This window comes from Callionymus lyra, chromosome 9 (assembly GCF_982586985.1).
Source record: "Callionymus lyra chromosome 9, fCalLyr1.hap1.1, whole genome shotgun sequence".
NCBI classification, from domain to species: Eukaryota; Metazoa; Chordata; class Actinopteri; order Syngnathiformes; family Callionymidae; genus Callionymus; species Callionymus lyra.
The window spans coordinates 19,606,714-19,625,528 of NC_141826.1; the positions used below are offsets into that span (position 1 = coordinate 19,606,714).

The following is an 18,815-nucleotide window of genomic DNA, read 5'->3' on the forward strand; positions in this document are numbered from 1 at the left end:
TCGAGAGGTTCCGCGGATCCACGCAAAGTGCCGCTTAATTATTCCGAACCTCGCCGCTCCTCGCGCCGCCGCTAATTAGTGTAAGATGCTGCTAATCCGCTACGACTACATGACCACGGCGCCGGGGTTCCTGACGCCCGCTCCCGCAAACTTCACCACTCCTGCCGGTGCAGACGATCCGTCAATCAAACCAGCATCAGAGGTGCCTGACTCTCATCAGGAAGTGACATCACAGTCCGCTCGGACGGATGGAGCCTCGGTGCTCCGGGTCCTTGGAGAGCCCGGTTCTGGTTCGTGATGGATTTGGACTGTGATGAATTCGGTGAGGTTGGATGGCCCGCGGCGAGGACTCCGACTGCAGCGTCTCCTCAGCTCAGAGGATTGTGGGTAGACCCTGCAGACTCTGGACCGGCCCGGCTACAAAGACGCTCTGACTGAGCAGCCAGAGGGGGAGGGAGGAGGATGAAGACCACCAGGGAGGAGCAGCCCGGGGCGATGAAGAGCTTCTTCTCACCATCAGAATCACACTGCAGTTACATCAGATCTCTGGACTATAACCAGAAGGAAGGATGAAGGATGAGGGGATGGATGGATGACTTGTGATGAAGGGTTGATGGAGGATTCATGAGGAGGGATGAAGGATGGATAAAGGATGGATGACAAGTGATGAAGGAATGATGATGGATGAATGAAGAGTGGTGAGGGATGATAAGGGATGAGAGAAGGATGGATAAGGAGTGATAAAGGATGGATGATGGGTCCATGAAGAGTGGTGAGGGATGATAAGGGATGAGAGAAGGATGGATGAGGAGTGATGAAAGATGGATTACAAGTGATGAAGGATAGATGAAGGATGCCTGAGTAGTGATGAAGGAATGATTAAGAATGAGGGAAGGATGGATGACAAGTGATGAAGGATGGATGAAGGATGCATGAAGAGCGGTGAGGGATGGATAAAGGATGAGGGAAGGATGGATGAGGAGTGATTAAGGATGGATGAAGGATGGATGAAGACCGGTGAGGGATGATGAAGGATGAGAGAAGGATGGATGACAAGTGATGAAGGATGGATGAAGGACGCATGAAGACCGGTGAGGGATGATGAAGGATGAGGGAAGGATGGATGACAAGTGATGAAGGATGGATGAAGGATGCATTAAGAGTGGTTAGGGATGGATAAAGGATGAGGGAAGGATGGACGAGGAGTGATTAAGGATGGATGAAGGACACATGAAGAGCGGTGAGGGATGGATAAAGTATGAGGGTAGGATGGATGACAAGTAATGAAGGATAGATGAAGGATGCATGAAGAGTGATGGGGGATGGATAAAGTATGAGGGTATGATGGACGAGGAGTTATTGAGGATGGATGAAGAGCGGTGGAGGATGGATGCAGGATGAGGGATGGATGGATGAGGAGTGATGAGTGATGGATGAAGGTTGCATGAGGAGTGATGAAGGGTTGATTTAGAATGAGGGAAGGATGGATGAGGAGTGATGAAGGATGGATGAAGGTTGCATGAGGAGTGATGAAGGGTCGATTAAGAATGAGGGAAGGATGGATGAATGAATAGTGAAGGTCAGATGAGGAAATTATGAAAATTAAAAAAAGATAAAACTGACTTTGATCCTAGGATTAAAGGAATGATAATGGTGGATAATAAATGATGGATGAAAATGGATGAAGGAATATGGCAGGAATAATGTTGGTGTATGAAGGAGGGATGATTCATTAAAGGAGGGCAGTGACGGGTGTTGTTTGGGGCTGAAGGGCGAGATAACGAGCCACACGTTCATTTAAACATCATCAACACGACGTTAAAATGAGGGATTAGGACGGCAGGTCGAACGGGGATTACAGCGGATGAGGTTTAATTGTGATGTTGTGATTACGTAGATGCTCTGTTTCTGTCTGAGGCCTCCACAAACATCACGACCTCCGACCCCCCGCAGTGGAGGTGCGCCCGTCGTCCGAGCGCTTCCCGTGTCTGAGGCGTGAGATTACAACAGATTATCGCTCATCAAGCTGCGGATTAATCCAGATGCTCCCTTCATTCGTTTATCATCCTTCAGTCTGTGATTTTCTCTATGCAAGGTGACCTCTTGACCTCCAGGAGACCTGGCCCCCGGAGACGGACTCTGGATCCGCGATGACTGGCGGCCGCGTCGCCATGGAAACTCGCATCCTTGTCTTAATGAATTGACTTGTGAAGACTCTTTAAATCCCTTAAATATTCCCACCTGCAGCCGCTCGCTCGGAAACGCTTCTGCCTGACGACTCTTCAAAGAAAAGAGCAGGTGGCGCCGTCGAGGCCGAGCACGAGATCTGAGGCGAGAGAGAAGCTTCTTCTTGGAGGTCCCTGATCCTCATCACAGGGCGGCCATGTTTGTTCTGATAGCTCAGACGTGGACTGGATCCTGCAACTGTTATCTCTCTTCTACTACTAAGTTGTTTTTTTTGTATTTTTAATTGTGTATAAAATAAAATACATTTAAATTTCTTTTAACGTAAAATGAACATGAAAATATGACTTGAGCTATGCACTATTTAAAATATTATGTATTTATTCTATTTATAACATATTAGCACTATTGTTAACTTATTTGTATTTATACTTTATAAACATTAATTATTATATGCACTATTTAAAATATTATGTATGTATTCTATTTACAACATATTAGCACTATTGTTAACTTATTTGTATTTATACTTTATAAACATTAATTATTATATGCACTATTCAAAATATTATGTATTTATTCTATTTATAAAATATTATCACTATTGTTAATTTATTTGTATTTATAATTTATAAACATTCATTATTATATGCACTATTTAAAATATTATGTATGTATTCTATTTATAACATATTAGCACTATTGTTAACTTATTTGTATTTATACTTTATAAACATTCATTATTATATGCACTATTTAAAATATTATGTATTTATTCTATTTACAACATATTAGCACTATTGTTAACTTATTTGTATTTATACTTTATAAACATTAATTATTATATGCACTATTTAAAAAATTGTGTATTTATTCTATTTATAACATATTAGCACTATTGTTAACTTATTTGTATTTATACTTTATAAACATTAATTATTATATGCACTATTTAAAATATTATGTATTTATTCTATTTATAACATATTAGCACAATTGTTAACTTATTTGTATTCATACTTTATAAACATTCATTATTATATGCACTATTTAAAATATTATGTATTTATTTTATTTATAACATATTATCACTATTGTTAACTTACTTGTATTTATACTTACATTAATTATTATATGCACTATTTAAAATAGTATGTATTTATTCTATTTATAACATATTAGCAATATTGTTAACTTATTTGTATTTATTCTTTATAAACAATAATTATTACATGCAATATTTATAATGTTATTTATTTATTCTGTTTATACTCTGCTGTGTTTTTTGACGGTTGCCAAGAAACAAAATTTCGTTGCCAGTTTCACTGCTGTGTTTTCTGTGCAATGACAATAAAAGAAAGTCTAATGTCTAATTTTTGAATTCCCAATTAAACTTCCATCCTCTAGGTGGCAGCAGTAATTAAATCCCAGATGAAATCCTGCAAGTGACTGAGGACGAGAGGATAAAGTCGACTCCAGTAGTAAAACGGATGTTTGGGCATAACAAGTACTCGGGCTATACAAGAAATATATTTTGGTTCCAGCAGTATCACAATATATCGTATCGTTATCCTTGTATCGTGACAAGTATCGTAACGCCCGAATCACGCCAATACACACCCATAGTTCTGTGTTCCTCAAAAGCTCCCTCACTGAAGAGCATCTGTTTCCCTGGTGATGTTTGGAAGGTCAACGCCAGCGGAGTTAGCATAGCTTAGCATATTTAGCTCGTTTTTTTGCGTTCTGTGATCAAGAAGGTCACTGGTTTGAATCCAGGGGGTGTTCGGGGGAGGGTGGAAGTGGAACATCTGTTCCAGGGATTATTGTCCAGATTATCTGCAACTACTGATGTTTGGATTACATCACGTTACCGTATTTACTCTAATTCTCCTGTTTAACCTACATCTCTCCCGCGACGCTCTTTGTCCGAACTGTCGCCAGGTTTACTTCCAAATGTACGATCATCGGTGAATCACTTGACGACACCATGTCTGTCCTGAAAGTGATGGAAGATGTGGTGACATACAAAGCTAGCTCCATGTTAGCATCGGGTGCTAGCTGATGCCACTTCCGACTCTAGACTATGGGTGTGTATAGGCAAGACTCAAACGATATGAGGACAACAATTATTGCGATATATATATTGCGATACTGAAGTAACGAGTATATATTTGTAGTATTGTCAATTACTTGACTCTGGTGTTGCAGTATTTACAGACCGCGTGACTCTTGACGAAGTCGTAACTGCTTTCATTTGTTTTCAAACCAAAATAGGTCCAAACACCAGCTTTGAAGGCTGCTTTAGTTGGATGTATCCTCTCGTCCTCAGTCATCGTTGGCATCTGGCAGGATGTCATTGTTCTTTTTTTCTGTGGAGGGTGTAATGACTGCTGCCATCTAAGGGTCGCGAGTTCAACTGCAAGAAAATAATGAACAAACACTGTGAATATTTGCATGTTAATTTTAAAAAGAAAAATGTTTATTTTTTTTATTGTACAACCATAAAAAGACTTGATTATGACTATGATAAAAAATAAAAACATTTCTGTTGAATATTGATACATTTTCTTACACCTGTGGTTGTAACTGTGCGTGTCAACATGGAGTTTATCCGGAAGTTGCTCATCTGACCGGCGCTGATGATGATGATGATGATGATGATGATGATGATGATGATGAAGCCCGAGCGACCTCGTGTGTAGGCGGCGCTTGAGTAGGAGGAAGGTCGGCCTCTGATTGGCCGGCGGCAGTTATGAGTGGCGGCTCACTAATGAGCACCGCTGGGACTTCCACCTCAAACCTGAGTCCGGAGCCGCTGCGGGCCCACAGGCGTCAGAACTCCCATCATGCTCCACCTCTGACCACCCTGGTGTTTCTGAGACGCCGGCCTGCATCGCCATGTGAACGGTTCGCCCGTCACAAGACAACAACAACAACAACAACTGCTAGTAATCCTCAGGACAGAAGTCGTGGCCCTCGAGTGAAGTCGATCACACACCTTTGTTGAATATTGTTTTGATTGTTTAAGCGCTTTGTGACCCTGGTCTGGAAAAGCGCTAAACAAATAAAAATGACTTACTTACTTACTTACACCGATCGCTACCACAGACGTTCATTTTTAATCATTTTTAATCCGGTTATTTTACTTTTCATGATCACTGAAGACTAATTCAAAAATATTTTTTCATTTGGCCACAGCAAGATGGAAGTATATCAGTTGAATGTAATGTTTCAAATATTAATACTTTGAATTTTTCAATGAAATTCTGTTTTTTTTTTATAATTAAATTAAAAAAGGTGAATATTTTCCCTATTATCATTTTTTTTGCACATTACTAGTTCCAATAATTTTAAAAAATGGTTTAAAAAAATGTTCTTAGCCATTTAAATTATAGAAATTATTTTGGTACATTAACCATAAAAAGTTTATTTTTGGAATCCATCATAATTTTGCTTCTACGTTGTCACATGATTGCCTGGGTGACACATGATTGGCTGAAAGTTTAATAAATAAATCTGTAATAAAATTGAAATAATGGAATCACAATATCAAACTCTATGTGTAAAAAAAATGCATTGATTTTGAAAATATGTTTTAATTCAATTCTTAAAAAAACTAACAAAAAAAACAAAAAACTTTTAATATACAAAATTAAAATTAAATTATTCAATAAAAAACTTTTCCATGTAGACATCATTATTAATTGTTTCTGAAATATATTAAATAATTTAAGTTTCAACATTTGAGATATAAAAGTCAACCTTGACGACACTAATATACTTTCATACACCAGTGAGTTCCTCAGACCAACATCACCCTACACATACTGTCCCAGTGAGCCAGGGCCACGTGCAAGTGTACACATCCTAAAGTTCTACTGTCTGTTTGTGTCATTTTATGTTGTGTTAGAAGTCACAGTAAAACATTGTTTTGCTTATGGAATAAAAAAAAAACTTAATCTGTCCGAGATCATCTTTTTTTGTTTGGATTATCATGGAATAACATTTGAACTCCACAGACTTTGATCACGACTCAGGACAGGATTTATCTCCAACTATCCTCCACAAGTGTTTGTGGATTATCGATAAGCAGATTCTCCAAAAAATCAAACAAGCCATATGTTAAAAAAAACCCCCCAAAAAACATAATCTGAGTGTCATATCTGCAGTAAGCAGCTTTGCGGCAAAGAGACTCCGGACGCCACGCTGCGCCGGAAACAATCCACGACAAACAATATGTTCAAAACTGACTCCCATCTTTCGCCCAAAACGGACGCCATCTTGTTTCTTTTTTTTTTTTTCCTCCAATTCTCCGGAGAAGACGCGGGGGAAAAAAAAACCCCATCGTGCGCCGCGGGAGCGTCACGTGCACATGGCGGCCTGTGGGTGGCGCTCGAACCCCAGGAAAAAAAAATCCTGCTTTTACTGCCTCGCGTGGAGAGAAAAGAGAGAGAGAAAAGAGAGAGAGATGTAACTCAGCTAAAATGGTCGATGAATTTCTGTCCATCACAGAGTTTATAAAGAAAATAATAATAATAAAGTTTAAGGATGTTTGATGGTTAAAGGTGTTTGGTCACGTGACCATGTGGTCAGGTAAAGATGAGGGGGACAGAAATGAAGATCGGGAAGTCCCCCCCTCTCTCTCTCTGGATGGAGTGGAGGAGGAGGAGGAGGAGGAGGAGGAGGAGGGAGCGCGCTGGTCGGGAGTCACTCCTCTCCCTCGCATACACCGAGCGGCAGCACCGTCCAGCTCCGAGCGCGTCACCGGGAGAAAGAAAGACTTTCCAGTCCCCGCTGCCGGGCCCCTGGAACTAAACCGGACGTTTGGAGAACTGGACCTCGGAACACTTTTGGCTCCTGACATTTTTTTTCTTTTCTTTTTGAATATTCCATCTTCTCCCCTCGTCAGCGGAGGATGCTACCGTCGCTGCTCCGTGTCGTCTCTCCGGACCGGACCCGGCTCTGACCCTCCAGAACCACACGGGGGTCCGCGCACAGAGACGCGCGCCTGGTCACGAAGTGGACACAGTCGTGAAGTGAAGGGATATATTTCTGGATTTGTTGGTACTTCTTTTTTTTTTTTTTTTTTTTGGAATTAGTCTTGGATTTTTTATTTATTTTTTGGTTCGGGTCTGGAAGAGGCGACTCCGTGGTTGGTACCTATAGGATCCTGGTCTGGAGCGCACGAGAGTGGGGAAGAGCGCGGCTGTCACAGCCGGTCCAGGTATGAAGTTTTTGGTTTCTCCCGGGAGACACTTTCACGCGGTTGGACTCGGATCCGTCCAGCGGGTCTCAGACACTTGTTGGTGTCGGTATCGACCCGCTGCGTCTATCGGTATCACATCAGTGTTCTGAGGCCGCGAGCATCGCAGCTGGGCTCGGTTCCGATACGAGTCGAGGAGTTCTGCGGTTCCGAGTTACATTCTGTGTCATTGTTGCGACATTTAGGAAGAACAGTTCCTCTTGTAAACTGTGTCACCAGCGGAGAATCCGGTTTGTCCAGTTCCTCCAGTATCCGTGTGACTGTTTGTGTGTTTTATTTTAGGGGGGGGGGGTGGGTTTAGTTACATGCGTTACATGCTAAACTGCCTGACACGAACCGAATCCAGCACCAGGGCTGCACCCCCCTAAAAGCAAAAAAAAAAGTCCCCCCCCCTCCCTCCCCTCCTACACTTGACCTCTGACCCCCTCCCTGCCTGACACTGGAACGCCGTGAGAACGTCTTTTCTGGACCTCACATAAAAAATGTGAACAAACCAGAAACAGAAGTGGTGTCCAGTGGTGAATCAGAATCAGAACCAGAACAGGCTGCTCGGGCTCATGACACATCGCACCTCAATGTCGCTCACCAGAAACCTGAGACCGGTGTCAGTATCAGACCGGATCTGAGCCGTGCCGCCGGGGACCGGTTCTGGTCCCTGAGTCACGGTGTGGTGCTGATTCCTTCCTCGTCACTATTCTGTAGTGGAACGGGATCAAATTGGATCGGTGGTTCTGGTCCACTCGATAGTTCTAGCGGCCTGTGAATATTGGACGTTAAACACACACACACACACACCTAAGGACACTCGCAAACACTGACCCACACACTGACGGACACAATCAATACACTCTCTCACACACACACTCGCTCCATGTCCTTGTGTCACATCTCAGTTGGCGTTCAGCCGTAATCTCCCTGTTTTATTTTAATCTGATCCGGCCTCTAATCTGGATCTGCTGGATAAATGAAGTGGCTTTATGTCAGTTTAACTTCGTGGCGTCTCCACCGATTTTGGCCCAAACCAAAGATCCATATTCTGTCTCGGGCCCGGGACGGGAAAAAAAATAGTGCTGTGTGTGTCCTTCTACTGCGCCGGTTCCGGTGAGTCCACACGGATCATGGGAGTGAACGGAGCGACACGATGAAATAAGGGGGGGGGGGGTTGTGACCCACAGCCTTGGGGTGCGACGTTTCCCGTCGTCTTGCCAGGAGGGCCCCGATCCTCGGACGCTGTGATGTCACTTCCCGCCCGGAGTTAGTTTCGTCAAAGCCGTCGTCACTTTTTATTTCTCTTTAAACATAAACATTATTCGTCAGAACCGTCAGTCACCAGATGTGTTCGGTTCAGTCGGTGAGAAAGTGGAGGAAAAAAAAAACACACTTTCATGTTTTTTTCGTGTGAGAATCAAATCTGTTTTAACTTTCCTTCATGTGGTTAACATCACACACACCGTTGTGTGTTTGGATGTCTCCGCACTAAAAGACCATTGTGTGGTCGAACACTTTTGTGTTTGCTACACACCCCAGACATACCCCAGTCGGGTCGACGGCCCCACAGTCTGTCGACCCCTGCTGCTCTGGACGGGGGGCGGGTGGGGGGGAGTCGAGGGGCTGCATTCAGGTGCGGCTCTGATTGTGGGACATCTGCTTTGCATATGAAACCCACATTTGTTTTTGACCTGAAGGACACGTACTTCACATACATGCGAATGGACATTGTGTGTCTGTGTGTGTGTGTGTGAGTGTGTGGTCTCCACCCCGCTCGCATCACAAAAAAAGGATTACTCCAATGACTCTATTCACCAGCATGAAGCAGATTAACACACACAAGCAGACCCACACATGCTCACACACACACAAGTCTACGAACGTATCTTTGAACTTTTGACTTTGCGTGTTCATGGTTGTGCGTCTATGTATTTTTGTGTGTACTTTACAGAGCGATTGTGACCTACACACACACACATGTTCATAGTGTGTCGAGGCCTTTAGATATGTGAGGTCGCAGGTCACCGAAGATGATTTAATGAGATGATGTTACTTCTCTCCGATGATGTCATCGGCCTTTGACCTCTGACCTCCAGGCTCGTAAAAAGATATTAACAGGAGGGCAACGGTGGCTTCTTCGTCTTGAAGGTGGTGGTCCTGTTCTGATCCGGCTTCTTCTGGTTTCTTCTCCAGACAGGGGTGAAGTCATGTCTCTGCTGAGGTGGGAGGTCCTGCTGCTCCTGCTGCTTGGCTGCCACGCCGCCCCCACCGACATCCTGTACCGGGTCGCCGAGGAGCAGCCCCCCAACACGCTGATCGGCAGCCTGGCGTCGGACCAGGGTCTCCCCGACACCGGGCACCTGTACAAGCTGGAGGTGGGCTCGCCGTACCTGCGCGTGGACGGCAAGACGGGCGACATCTACACCACCGAGATCCCCCTGGACCGTGAGACCCTGCGGGACTGTCGCAACCTGTTCGAGGGCGAGCGCTGCTACCTGGAGTTCGAGGTGTCCATCACCGACATGGTGAAGGGGATCGGGTCCGGCCCGCGGCTCATCGAGGGGCGTATCGAGGTGCTGGACATCAACGACAACACGCCGCAGTTTTCCTCCCCGATCCTCACCCTCGCCATCCCGGAGAACACTCACACGGGGGCGCTCTTCCCCATCCCGATGGCGACCGATCGGGACTCGGGGGTCAACGGCGTGGCCGAGTACACCCTGAGCACGGGGCCGGACGCCGACCAGCTCTTCACGCTGCAGGTGGCCCTGGACGCCGACGAGAAGCTGCCGCAGCTGGTGGTGAAGGGGAACCTGGACCGGGAACGGAAGGACTCGTACGACCTGAACATCCGGGTGGTGGACGGAGGGCGGCCGGTGCGGGCGAGCAGCGCCCTCCTGCGGGTCACCATTACCGACCAGAACGACAACGCCCCAAAGTTTGAGAGGAACCACTATGAAGCAGAACTTCCTGAAAACAGTCGGCCGGGAAACTCGGTGCTGCAGGTAAATACACACACACACACACTCACACAAACACATCAATACACACTCACACTAAATGTATGTCTAAGATCGTTAGAAACTTGGGTTATGAGTAGAGGTTTGTATTTCAATCCAACAACTTTCATGCTGGGGTGTCAAAATGGTCCAGAAAAGGGCCGAGACGGTACAGGTTTTTATTCCAACCAGTCAAGCACAAATGAGTTAACCAATCAGGTGTTGGCTTAAAGAAGCAACACCTTACTGACAATCAATTGATTGCTGTATCCAGACGCCTGATTGGTTCAACTATATGTGCCTTAATGGTTGGATCCAAAACCTGCACCGTCTCGGCCCTTTTCTGGACCAGTTTGACACAAAGTGGTGGTTCACCCAAAAGGCAAACTTCACTCAGTTTCTACTCACCCTTATGTCGACTAAGAGTTGGGATTGTTTTCAGAGTTATATAAATATGTTCATTTTAATGTAACGAGTGGAGCTCAGTCGTCTTCATCTTTCGTCCAAAATATTAAATTTAATGTTTTCCTCACAGCGAGTGAACCTGCACTAATTCCTAAGAACACGTAGATATTAGCGACCTTGAAGAAGTGATAAGTCTGCAGAAATGAATCTTGTTGTGCCAGAGATTCTGTTATTCCTCAATACATTATCTCCGCTGATTCCAGTCTCCAGTTTCGTCCGCTGACTGATGCCATCATTCAGATAAAATAACCTTATTGAGCACAAAAGGACTCGTAAAAACATCCAAATACCTCCAGTCTGTTACGTCCCACTTGCGTTGAAGCTTCGACATTAGGAATAAATCTTTAAAAAAAACGATTACTCTTCTACTCATGGGGGTGAGCACAAACTGAGTGACATTTGAATTATGGGTAAACTATCACTATATATGTATATAAACTATATATGTTACCTCAAAGTTTTCTTTTTAATAGAGCAAATCCAATAAATAGTATAAAAAATACATAATTCCAAATGTTCAGACAAAGCATTTCATTATATCCTCCGTCTCTATAATTACCAAAAATGTATTAACCCGGGTCTTTTATAAAAGCACAGGAATAACAACGTTCAAATGATGTGACCTGCAAAACTAATGTCTTCCGGACTGATGCGCTGGACAATCTTTCACTTTGTTGACTGATTGAAAAGTGAAAATAAACGGCTGAAATTCCACCTGACAAAGAATTAAAATTCACATAATGTCTTACACGCTGAATGTAAATGTAATGTTTGGCAGCAATAAGAAGCTCCTGTAGAAGATACTTTCACAAAAGGGCCTCACATGGAGGTACGTCCATAATGCTAGAGTGTACTTGGAAGATACAGTAGTGGTGTGATTGAAATTGGAACGTGTACACTTCCCTCCATCTTTGTTGTGTACTTATTCCACGTGCTTTGGTGCCTTTTAGGTTGTCATGGGTCAAAAAAATCATGTTACTATTGTATTAGCCCATACGAAAAGGCTAGAGTGGATGCATTGTAAAAAAAACCCGCAAAAAACCCTAGTGATACTGTAGTAACAAATATATATTCGTAGTATTGTCGAGTACTTGACTCTGGTGTTCGTCAGTTTAATTGGTTTTGAAACCAAAATATGTCCAAATAACATCAGCTTTAAAATCTGCTGGAGTGAACCGTATCCTCTCGTCCTCAGTCATCGGAGAGATCTCGCTGGATATCATTGTTCCTTTAGCAGCAGAGGATGTAATGATGAGGTTTAATTGCAACATGAAAATGGTGTTTATTGAAAAAAAAAGAAAATATATGTATGTATACAGTAAATACAGTATGTATATATTTTTTATATATAAACAGACATTTATACACACTTTAATGAAAAATAAACCATAAAGACTATAACACAAAAATATGATTAGAAATAAAATTAAAAATACACACTGCTGATACAGTTCTGTTGAATTTCGTCACAACATTTTTCAGTGTTTTTTAAGTGTATCGATATTTTTACACCCGTAGTCTCAGATGTTGTGAAACACGGGCGGTAAGATGAAAAACATGACACCTGCCAGCGATAAGAACGTCACATTAACAGCTTATTCATGAGGAGAAAACATGTTTTGCAGGTCATACGAGTGTGACGCGAAAATCCAAAAAAATCTGTAGGAGATTTTAAAACAGCAAAATCGTGTCCGTCGATGGCCGCCGAGGCCCAGAAGAACCAACAGAAACCGGTGGATCGTTCACGGCCGTCGGTGACTGCAGTGTTTGTTTTGAGGAATCATTAACAGAGGTGACGGAGCTCTGACCGCGGCTCTGACGTGGAGGAGAGATTAGGAAAAAAAACAAGTTTGGAGGTGAAGTCTGCTCACAAAAGAGGTTCTGATGAAACCGATCCGGTGCTTTCTTTGTGGGTCGGTCCAGTCGATCGGTGTTTAGAGAGACACGCGTGTCCCTGAAACATCATTTGAGGAAAATATGCGTTTGTGGATAACAATAATAATTCATTGTACGACGGTTAAGAACACGAATGTGCTCTGAAAACATTTCTTAATCCACCTTTTCATGGAAGTCACTGAAGCGCGACATTAAAAAAGAGAGTGAAGAGCGACGACACGCTTCTTCACTTTTGTTTGATTTTTCGGGGCTCCTGTAGTAGTTCAGGGGCCTCAGGGCAGCTTCTGAATTCCAGTCAGACGACATTTCAAATGTTAGAGCACATTGTGTGCACAGATGTTGGTCACATGACTGCCAGGTTTAAGGGAAGTGGTGTCATGACAGAAGGTGATAGAACCAGTGACTCACTGCGTGACTAGAGACTAGTGACTTTGACCACACACACACACACTCATGTGTACACAATACCACACACCCATACACACATATACACACTAATTTGTACACAATAAAACACATACAAATACACTCATTTGTACATAATACCACACACCCGATTTTTACACAATAATACACACACTCGTATGTACACGATACCAAACACATACACACACTCATATGTACACAATACCACACACTCATACACACATATACACACTAATTTGTACACAATAAAACACACACATATACACTAATTTGTACACAATACAACACACACATAAACACTAATTTGTACACAATACCACACACCCATATACACACTAATTTGTACACAATACCACACACCCATACACACATATACACACTGATTTTTACACAATAATAAACCCACTCATATGTACACAATACCAAACACACAGATACACACACTCATATGTACACAATACCACACACATATAAACTTGTATGCATTCAATACAACACACACATACACACTCATTTTACACAATTCCACATACACACTCAAATGTACACTACTACCTGCACAATAAAACAACAAATATTGTCACACAAATCTCAAACACATGTGCACGCACATGAACTCGAACACACACACTTACACAATGTAATACACATGGACTAGAACTAACGCACAGACTCATTAACACTCACACACGTAGACATACACTATAACACTCTCCCGTGCGCACACATTCAGACACACAAGTACAAACACTATAAGTGCTTATACACACTTTCTCATTCAAACTCTTTCGTGTGGTTTCAGGTCCGAGCTAATGACGCCGACACAGGCACCAACGGGGAGATCGACTACAACTTCCACCAGGCGTCAGAGGCAGTTCCAAGGCTCCTGAGGATCGACCGGTCCACCGGCATCATCTACGTCAAAGGTCAGGTGGACCGTGAAGAAGAGAGCTTCCTCAAGTTCTTCGTTGTGGCTAAAGATCGTGGCCCAAACGCAAAGAGCTCCAAAGTCCTGGTCACCATCAACATCAAGGACCAGAACGACAACGCGCCGTCCATTGAGATCCGGGGAATCGGTTTGGTGACCCATCAGAACGGCGTGGCCAACATCTCTGAAGACATGCCCATAGGCACGCCGGTGGCCCTGGTTCAGGTGTCGGATCATGACGAGGGTGAGAACGCAGTTGTGACCTGTGTGGTCGCAGGCGATGTCCCGTTTCAGCTGCGTCCCGCGAGCGAGTCTGCGAATGACCGAAAACGGAAGTACTTCCTTCAGACCACCACCCCTCTGGATTATGAACGGATTAAGGATTATAGGATTGAAATAGTAGCGGTTGATTCTGGGAACCCGGCACTGTCCAGCACCAACTCCTTGAAGGTCCGGGTAACAGACGTGAATGACAATGCACCTAGTTTCGCGCCACCCTCGCTGGAGGTGGACTTTGAAGAAGGAAACATGCCTGGGGATAAAGTGCTGGACATCGTGGCCACAGATGCAGACAGCGGCTCCAACGCTGAGCTAGTGTACAACATCGTGGAGCCCTCGGCATCCCGGCTGTTTGAGATTGACTCGGCCAGTGGGGCGGTCCGTGTGAAGAACCTTCTCGATCGGGAGGAGACGGAGCGCTACGAGTTCCGGGTCACAGCCACTGACAAAGGCTTCCCTAGTAAAACCGGCACAGCAACTGTAACGGTCAACGTTTTGGACCGTAATGACAATGACCCAAAATTCATGCTTAGTGGCTACAGCTTCTCAGTTATTGAGAACATGGCGCCGCTCAACCCTGTGGGCGTGGTCACTGTCACAGACGCAGACAAGGGCGAGAATGCTGAAGTGCAGCTCTTTGTGGAGCCGGATAACGGCAAGTTTGTCATCCAGAACGGCACAGGGACTATTTTGTCCAGCATCTCTTTTGATCGGGAGAAGGAGAGCACCTACACCTTCCGCCTAAAAGCTGTGGACGCTGGCGACCCGCCTCGATCCTCCTATGTGGGCGTCACCATCAATGTACTGGATGAAAACGATAACGCCCCCTACGTGACCAAACCAGCCAACTCCTCCTACAAACACCTGACCACTGCCACGCTGCCTGACACCCGCGTGGAGGTGGTGGAGGCTGAGGACTTTGACTCCGGCGCCAACGCGGAGCTAGTCTACTCTATAACTGGAGGAAACCCATATGGACTGTTCCACATATCGCCCACAAGTGGTGAGATCACACTGGGTCAGGCGTTTACCGGCAAACACAACGGCTTGCACAGACTCGTAGTGCAGGTCAGAGACAAAGGCAAGCCACCCCGCCACACCACAGCGCTTGTCCATGTTTTCGTCAACGACACCAAAGCCAACGTGTCCTTCATCGAAGGACTGGTAGGACACAGTCTCTACACACCTCTGGACCGAGACATTGCCGGGGATCCCAACTACACTCTCTCGTATTCTAACAACATTATTTATGGAATTCTGGGTGGAATGGCCGGAGTCTGCCTGATCATTCTGGCGGTGATGGTGATTCGCCACCGGCTCCAGAAGGACACCAAGAGTGGCTACCAGGCTGGCAAGAAGGAGAGCAAAGACTTGTACGCACCAAAGCAGGGGCCCAAGAACAGCAAAGGCAAGAAGACCAAGAAGGGCAAGGCTCCCAAGCCTGCCAAACCTCTGGAGGAGGACGAGGAGGCGGGACTTCAGAAAAGTCTCAAGTTCAATCACATAAATGACCCCGTCAACGACAGTCCTAGAATCCACCTGCCGCTCAACTATCCTCCTGGCAGTCCGGATCTGGGGCGCCACTACCGCTCCAACTCCCCACTTCCCTCCATCCAGCTACAGCCACAGTCGCCTTCTGCGTCCAAGAAGCACCAGGCTGTGCAAGACCTGCCTGCCACCAACACATTTGTGGGCACAGGCGACAACAACTCCATGGGTTCGGACCAGTATTCGGATTACAGCTACAAAGCCAACCCACCGAAATACAGCAGCAAACAGGTAGGAGACTACGCTAATACGGCCATGTACCAAAGAGACAGGCAAAGAGACATCTTGTGGACCAACCGTGTGTGGTAGTCTCGCCCGGACACGTTTGATCCCATTAATTTCGTTTCCATGGACACTCACAGCATGACAGGTCCAGGGATAGACCACATATAGGGACGCAGTACCTGAGTCAACTAGTCTCTTGGACAACTAGGTCAAAACCTTTGAATATAAAAACAAAAGACTGATAAAAAAAGGCCTATAGGAGATTTGGACCAGGTCTCATATGTGTCTATCCCTCGCCTGTATCACATGAAGGAACCTTTTTATTTTCCATCCTCATCACCTTCTTTTCTGTTCCGTTTGGAAGTCCACTTGGTTTGTTTGCAACTGTGAATTTTGTTCATGTGTGTCAAATGTTTTTGTTTTTTTTTGTTCACGCCACACAACTTTTTGTTCTGGTTTGAAATGCTTTCCAGGGGCGACCAGACCCTTGGCTACGAAGGAAAATCATTTTGGTTCCGATTAAACATGGACGACTAGATTACTATGAATGTTTTTTTGTGTTAGTCGTGTTAAGATGTTCCAGACAAAGCTAAACACAATTCATGTTGAAGGGAGAAACAGTCAGACAATGTATGTTGACGCCGTTGAAGCGAGTTTCACTTTTTCTTTTTTTTTTTACCCAGAGTGCCTTGCTCTTTTCTATTTATTGTACAAAATGGAGGATTGAAGAGGACAAAGTGTTGAGGAGACAATCGTGCGTGTGTGTAACTGTGTGTGTGTAACTGTGTGTGTGTTTGAGGAAGAGTTTGTTCCCTCTGCCTTTGATGTATTTTGTTAAATACCTGGACCAAAGACTTTCACCTACGTACACACACACACTCAGCGCCAATCTTCTCACCTGTCAATCATGTTTTTTTTTTTGGAGGGGGGGGGGATTTACATGTTTTGTTTCATTTGTTTGTTTTGACAGTTTTATTTCAATAAACGTGTTCAAATGTTTCCATGGCAACTGTGCATTCTCTGGCTGGGGGTCAGGACTGGGACGGCGCCTCCATCGCTCTTTCATTTTATCATTTGCACTCATCTTTCTGTCGCTTCAAACCAACCGTGACTCGTGTGAACACGGGTTCATGCCTCCGCATTCAGGTGCGACTGTGACCCGAGCGACTCTTGACAACGGCTGCCATTGTCTGCTGCGCTGAAACCCGCACTCACCGACACTCCCACATAGACAAACACACACAGTAACAAACATTCACATGTGTTTAAATTATTTGTTGAACGACATGAGAGTTTAAAAGGTGCAGGTCTGTAAATATTATTATAATTACACACATAGAAATACAAACGAGGAAAAACACACACAGGTAAGCACACACAAATACGAAAACATGCAAGGAAGTTTGTGGACACACACAAGAAAGAACACACTTAAAGACACAAACAGGTATATTTGCACACAAATGGAAAACCCTCACAGACACAATCTTTTATTCTGACACACACACATTTATACAGACTCAATATGGAAAAACACACACATACTGTATATATGCGACACACAACTGGAAATACAGACATACACACATATATACGGACACACAAACACTCACAGACACTCACACAGGGAAACACAAATAGACCCGCTCACACTGACACACACCTGCAGATTTGGTGCTTGTCAGGGTCAAAGGTCAGAAATCACTCAGAGGCTGTTATTAGCAACAAAGAGAGATGAGGTCAAAGGTTAAGTCTATCCTCCTCCCCTTTCACCCACTTACAATCACCCCCCCCCGCCTAGAGTCCGGACGCATCTTTACAAGCTCACTTATTATCAGCCACGTCTCTACGGTAACCTGTTGTCTGTGTGTGTGTGTCTGTACCTCCCAGACAAGCACACAAACGCACACAGACACACACACATCTCGCGCCCAAATCCGTGCCGTCATTTGAAGCCTGTGAGAAGTTTGCTCGGATGTGATGTTGACAGACGTTTTCAGGCTTGACTGGCGGATTCTGGCTCTTCCTGAATGTCGACTAAGAATGTGGAAACTGATCCGACACTTGTTTACACACTTTTCAGTAGTTTGTTCGATTCTGGTCAACGGCTCTGACACCTGTCACGGAGATAAAACACACAATCACAGACACCAAGCACACACACACGGAGGGGTCGTATCGTGGTCGTCGAGTGTTCGCAGGTTTGAGCAGGTAGGACACGACATGATTAGTCGACTGCTCACACAAAAGATCCCCACATCCTTTGTGCTGTCAAACACATACACACATTCCTGAACAAGGACATCACTCAGCAGTCTAATCCTGTGTGTGTGTGTGTGTGTGTGTGTGTGTGTGTGTGTGTGTGTGTGTGTGAGAAGAAGAAACTGAAATCTGCCTTTATTTAAAGTGACTTTCTTCAAAAAGTTTTTTATTATAAGATCCAAAGTTCCTGTTGACTCCGTCGCCTCCTGTGGTCCCTCTATGCTGATACAGCTTAATACTAGACTGTGTTTGTGTGTCTGTGTGTGTGTGTGTGTGTGTGTGAGTGTGAGTGTCTAAACTAAAAACACAGAAACATGATTTGGTTGTCGTGTGTTGTGCCACCTGCTCCTGC

General features: G+C 44.5%; 1 protein-coding gene across 2 annotated transcripts in view; it reads left to right on the forward strand.

Annotated features, from left to right (window-relative positions):
* The first annotated feature begins 6,909 nt into the window (after nucleotides 1-6,909).
* Nucleotides 6,910-18,815, forward strand: part of LOC148072180 (protocadherin-1-like) — a 51,082-nt gene continuing 39,176 nt past the window's right edge. For both annotated transcript variants that reach the window (XM_087798536.1, XM_087798537.1), the window contains exons 1-3: nucleotides 6,910-7,408; nucleotides 9,629-10,440; nucleotides 14,024-16,207. In XM_087798536.1, the coding sequence (XP_087654662.1) occupies nucleotides 9,643-10,440; nucleotides 14,024-16,207 (2,982 nt within the window). In that variant the 5' untranslated portion in view covers nucleotides 6,910-7,408; nucleotides 9,629-9,642. The remainder of the gene's footprint in view (nucleotides 7,409-9,628; nucleotides 10,441-14,023; nucleotides 16,208-18,815) is intronic.